This window comes from Triticum dicoccoides, chromosome 2B, assembly GCF_002162155.2.
Source record: "Triticum dicoccoides isolate Atlit2015 ecotype Zavitan chromosome 2B, WEW_v2.0, whole genome shotgun sequence".
In the NCBI taxonomy this organism is placed as follows: domain Eukaryota; kingdom Viridiplantae; phylum Streptophyta; class Magnoliopsida; order Poales; family Poaceae; genus Triticum; species Triticum dicoccoides.
In genome coordinates this window covers 522,561,695-522,567,631 of record NC_041383.1, presented here as the reverse complement: position 1 = coordinate 522,567,631, position 5,937 = coordinate 522,561,695, and the positions used below count along the sequence as shown (strand labels likewise).

At 46.3% G+C, this 5,937-nt stretch overlaps 1 protein-coding gene across 1 annotated transcript; it reads right to left on the bottom strand.

Annotated features, from left to right (window-relative positions):
* Positions 1–510: 510 nt before the first annotated feature.
* LOC119364610 lies at positions 511–4,247 on the bottom strand. Its single transcript, XM_037630093.1, has 3 exons — positions 3,442–4,247; positions 1,685–1,757; positions 511–913 (listed from the first exon to the last, which is right to left on the bottom strand). Exons 1-2 carry the CDS (start codon positions 4,216–4,218, stop codon positions 1,710–1,712), a joined length of 825 nt encoding a protein of 274 aa, XP_037485990.1. The 5' UTR covers positions 4,219–4,247; the 3' UTR covers positions 511–913; positions 1,685–1,709.
* Between the last annotated feature and the right edge of the window lie 1,690 nt (positions 4,248–5,937).

The window sequence follows — 5,937 nt, the reverse complement described above, 5'->3', positions numbered from 1 at the left end:
AGCGGAGGAAGGGTTTCGATTTGCTTGCCCTCCTCATCGTCTGGATGCTATGGAAGGAGCGTAATAGTCGCGTCTTCCAACGGTCTTTGCTAGAGAGAGGTTTGTCGTCGCATCAGTGATGAGGTTGAGCTATGAAAACTTTCTGGTGCGAGTGATGAGGTTGAGCTATGAAAACTTTCTGGTGCGAGTGATGAGCTTGAGCTATGAAAACTTTCTGGTGCGAGGGGGTTGTCGTACTTCTAGAGATGGGACCTTCTAGCATGTAGGGCGTCGTTGGGTGCCCCATGGTGTTAATGGCTGCCCACCATATGCTACCGTGGGGATGGTTGTAACCGCGGCAAGCCACCGGACTCTCTGTACTTCTATTTCTAATACATCGACGCGCAAAGCTTTTACATGTTCGCAAAAAAAAAAGTACATTGATAATTAAGCCTCCGTCTCAAAATATAAGACTGTCCTACAAAAACGTCTTATATTTTGAGTCGAAGGTAGCATTAAAGATGAGCATGATGCTACTTTAAGCATGGGTCGATGAACGCTGATTCGGGTACCACCAAGTCACAGCTCCACTGCAGATAAAAGCATACTACTAGAATGGCAAATCCAAATTGGACTTGAATCTGCTTAACCACATAACATGGAACACTACTGCATTCAGCTTTTGAAGGGGCAGTGGCGAAATGATGCCACATCTTTGCACGCAAGGAAAAAAGAACTGGGTTCACATTTACTATCCTGGTTTCCGCATCCTTTGAACCCCCTGAATCTTCTGTTCAAAAGAACAAATATGCGATACTGGAAGTCCAGAAATCATCCAGCCAAAAAGAGGAAATAGGCAGGCACTTCAACTCAAGGTACAGTTCAAGGATCCCGGCTTCAAATCTTGCGACCACTCTTACAGAGCCTCTACACGCTGCAAAACAAGATGAAAAGGACGTCATAACAAGCTTTAAGAAATGGAAACATGCCATCAGACCGCTAGTCACAAACAAAAGGTCACCACTAATAATCAAATCAAGCCTTATAATCTGCCATGTGTTGGAGAGTGAACGTGAAGACCTTAAATTTCAGGTTCAGGGCCTTCTCATTGAGGATCACAGATAACATGCATTATACGGTTATTATACCACCACACAGCGAAAAATAAGTGGACACTCAAGATGCAATCTTTTATAATCAAATACTGCTCCCTAAGAACAATAATAATTATTCACTAGCGGTTCAACATACATGGAAAGCAAGATCGTTACTAAAGTGTGTTAGCCCAACACACGCGTGCAAGCAAATAAATTAGATACAAACAGAAGATAAGAATTGATCAGGTGATGCTGTAGAACCATTTGAGTTCAACCAACCAGTAGTGAAGGAATGGGGAGGTGTCAAGTGAGGGTGCAAAAGAAATGAGTAGCCAAATACCAGAACTGATCCAGGATAGAAGGAAGTTATACATACATATAAAGGGCAACCTGGTGCATGTAGCTCCCGCTTGCGCAGGGTCCAGGGAAGGGTCCGACCACTTTGGGTCTATAGTACGCAGCCTTTCCCTACATTTCTGTAAGAGGCTGTTTCCAGGACTTGAACCCATGACCTCATGGTCACAAGGCAGCAGCTTTACCACTGCGCCAAGGCTCCCCTTCAAGTTATACATACATATGAAACAAAGTAATAGGTAAGTAAGGTTTACCTTGCTGAGAACAAGATCTCTGCCCTTACTTCAACCCGGCAATTTTTATCTTTGCCAATAAGTTCTTGTTTTCCTACAAAGCAACATCAGCACAGACATGGTAAACAAAAAGGTTGGTGCTTATCTCAGTAACATATCTAAAGACAATCCTTGCAAAACTGATGATGAAGGAACAAACTGGTACAAACAAGAACAGCAAAATGATAAGAATAGCATACAACGATGTATCCTGTTAAATCTGAAGACATGTTAAAACCTGAATCTGTAAACGATATTGAAGTACTCAACATAAATGTCTCATTCCAGTTCATGTCTGGAAGCTCCCTCTCATGCAAAACTACATGGATAATGGTTTTTGATATCACATTCAAACAGACTGAAGTTCAAGACTGCACACATGTGAACCAATAAACCTATACACTAGCAAAGATCAACAGCATCATAGGTCCAACCTCACATAGTTTATCCAGCAACATGCACGCAATATAAAGTACTCCCTCCATTCCCTAATATAAGACCTTTTAGCTTTTTCTTGATTCGTATGTTAGACACATTTTAGTATGTATGTTCACTTATTTTAGTATGTAAGCAGTCAATATTGAAATAGTTAAAAGGTCTTATATTCGGGAACGGAGGGAGTAGAATATTAACTCCTATCAACCCTTACATGACATACATGAAGGATGTAACCATTTCAGTCAGCAACAGAAAAATGGCAATTAGTTCACGTACAAGATTAATGCATACTTCAGTAGTTTAGTTGCAACTGTGCGTTGCACAATACTTCCTATAGCTATAGGTCAACACTTAAACTCACAAAATAGCATAGCTTGTACATGTAACTAAAGTGTTACCACCTATTCTATTCATCCAGAAAAAGGAAACTACCACTTTGCTTTGACTTTTGATAGCTCAAACTGTCACATTGTATGACACAAGACATCAAAATGCTCTTGAAATGAGCTTTCCAAAAGGATGTATGTAGAATGACGTATTAGCTACTTCTCCAACTCACTTGGCCACCCAGGCCTTCTACAGCAGGTATGAGGTCCCACTCCACCACTTTCACATTTTGCAGCTTAGCCCTCACGAGATTCTGACAGATGCTAGCAAGAATGCAAATTTTGTTGAAGAGAGAGATGACATATGCAGATTAAAGAAAACGTAGCAAAATCTATAAATGCTACAATAAGATGAACTGATACTCTGTCCTGTACATGCACAATTGAACACACGGGCCATGGATATGCAATACAAGCATATTACATATCCATGCCATCTCTTTTGAACAAACAAATGCTACATTGTTCAACTATTTATAAGCACTTAACTTAATAAGAAGCAAGGGTTTTCTCTACTGAATAAGATCTGATTCAAACAGGAAAAAATAGATCACGCAGCAAGAAGTTGGCATTAGTAGTTGGCCCTGCTGTTCAAATCAGCATGCCCTGCAGAGACCGGTTTAACCTTTTTATCTGGTAAGTAGTACTATTTCATATGACAACTCTACCTTAGCATTTAAAGGGGAGTCAAGTCTTTACAATGAAACCTAAGTTATATCCAGAGTGCCAACTGAAATCCCAAAATTCCTTGGATTCCGACTCAAATATGTGCACAAGATTGCTTCACTTGCAAAATGCCGTTTCCTCTCAGTCTAATAACCGATGCACAACCAAAGGAATGCATTTTTTCAAGGACGCAAACAAATCAATTTTACTACAGAAGCACATCAAGAAAAGCATTCAGCAAACTAGCACCTGACGGCGCACCAGCTTCTTTCCCCCCTCCGCCTCCCGAGCAAGCCTCTCCAGCCTCCTTAGCATCCCGGAATACATCTCCTCCACCTCGATTGATTGCCCCGTGGCCGAGGCCACCAAGGCCTCCACCCTTCCCAGCCCGAACGCATCAATCATCCCATCCATCGCCTTCTGGTCTCTGATGCTGAAGCCCTTTGCCGGCGGACGCGGCAGCCACGGCATTGGCGACTCCGCCGCGAAGGTGTGGTACTGGCCCCGGAAACCAGGACCCACGTTGACGACCTGGAGGGAGGTGGGGAAGAGGCGGGAATCCACAAGGAGGAAGGCGCGGTAGTCGAACGAGTGGATGGAGAGGTTGGAGGAGGCGGAGGGGGCTACGAGCAGAAACACGAGGGGGTGGGTGAGGGCCAATGATTTAGACAGGGAGCGGGCGACGGCGACCTCGCGCATGGAGGGGCGGCGCGCCGCGCTGCGGCGGGAGGAGAAGAAGCCCACGGTGGCTGGGCGGGCGGGGGAGTAGGGCTGGAAGCGGCCGAGGGCGTCGGAGAGGGAGGAGGGTCGGGCGAGCGAGGCGTGGCCGGTGACGTTGATGGATAGGGTTGGGGCGGAGGAGGTGGCGCCGGAGTCGTCGTCGTCGGAGAGGGAAGGGGGAGGGGCCGGGGGGCGGGCGGCACGGCCGAAGAGTAGCCCGTCGCAGTCCCCGGCGGCGGTCCCGCAGCAGTCGAGGAGCGCCGCGAAGGCCTGGCTGGAGACGGAGAGCTTCGCGGCGGCGGCCATTTCTGGACTGCGACCAGGGGTTTGGCCGTTCGGGGCCGCTTCGGCCTTCGGAGCGTGTACTTATCGGTCGACTATTTTCCAGTTAAGCATAGGTTTTTCTAGGAACGTCGGATCTTTATTCAACGGCTCAGATTCGTCCCCACTTGTACATCTGCATTCTCAATTTTCTGCAGTCTGCACTCCTCCCTGCGGGCTGTGCGGCTCACCGCCTTGTGCTGCTTTCCTTTCCCATTTTTGCTACGCCTGAGTGAGTCCTCCTTTCATAACGTAGTGCATATAAATTTTCTCGAAAATCAAACTTTGACCAAATTTATAAAAAAAAAACTATTTGTATTTACAATACCAAATATATACTTGCTCCGTCCGAAAAAACTTGCCCCAAGCAAGGCCAAAGCTTTTTCGGACGGAAGGAGTACACAATAGGAAAGTACGTATTGTCATGTATCTAAGGATATGTATTTATTATTCTAGATGTATATGTATTTCTCTATAAACTTGGTTAAAGACTATAAAGTTTGACTTTTTAAAATATCTATACCCATGCGAATCAACCTGTGACTGGATGGTTCGGGTGACTGTGGTATCCCTAGCCCACAGGTTCAAATTCTGGTGCTCGCATTTATTTCTTGATTTATTTCAGAATTTTCAGCGTTGCGCATTCAGTGGGAGGAGACGTTTCCGTTGACGACGAGGTGCCTACGGTGACTTCGTAAATTTTAAGATGATATGTCGGCTCTGTCTTTCGAAGATGCTCATAGGGATAGGGTGTGCGTGTGTGCGTTCATAGGGATGAGTGCATGTGCGTGTATATGAGCTTGCGACTGTACTGCATAAAAAATATCTATACATTGCATTGTGGAACGGAGGGGTGTCGGTGTCAAAACCGGCGGATCTCGGGTAGGGGGTCCCGAACTGTGCGTCTAAGGCTAATGGTAACAGGAGGCGGGAGACACGATGTTTACCCGGATTCGGGCCCTCTCTATGGAGGTAATACCCTACTTCCTGCTTGATTGATCTTGATGATATGTGTAACGCCCCAGATATACTTTCCATATTTGTATCCAACTCTTGCCGTCTCCGGCGCTAAGTTATATTTATTTCTCGGGTTCGGGTCTTTGTCTCCGTGTGTTGTTTTCGTTTTCATGCATTTCATATTATGTCATCTCGTGCATTGCATTTGCATACATGTTCATCTCATGCATTTGAGCTTTTTCTCCGTTGTCCGTTTTGCATTCCGGCGCTTCGTTCTCCTCCGGTGGTCATTTCTAGCTTTCTTTCGTGTGTGGGGATTAAACATTTCCGGATTGGACCGAGTCTTGCCAAGCGGCCTTGGTTTACTACCGGTAGACCGCCTGTCAAGTTTCGGGTCATCTGGACTTCGTTTGATACTCCAACGGTTAACCGAGGGACCGAAAAGGCCTCGTGTGTGTTGCAGCCCAACACCCCCCAAATTTGGCCCAAAACCCACCAAACTCTGCTCCATGTCCTAGAGCGTTCGATCACGATCGCGTGGCCGAAAACCGCACCTCATTTGGACTCTCCTAGCTCCCTCTATGCTTATTTATACCCCCTCCATTCGGATCTCTTCTTCCCCCGTCTGAAACCCTAGCTAAAAAAAAAACAGCTCCCAGCCACCGACGGACATGTCCGCCGCCTGACCGGACACGTCCGCCGGCGCCCCCGACCACTCCGGTGCCGCCACGTGGCAGGCGCACCTCC

Coding starts and splice junctions, on each gene's coding strand:
- LOC119364610 (XM_037630093.1), bottom strand. CDS start 4,218: ATGGCCGCCGCCGCGAAGCTCTCCGTCTCCAGCCAGGCCTTCGCGGCG. Junction 1,758..3,441: donor AGAAGCTGGTGCGCCGTCAG/GTGCTAGTTTGC, acceptor GTTGCTTTGTAG/GAAAACAAGAACTTATTGGC.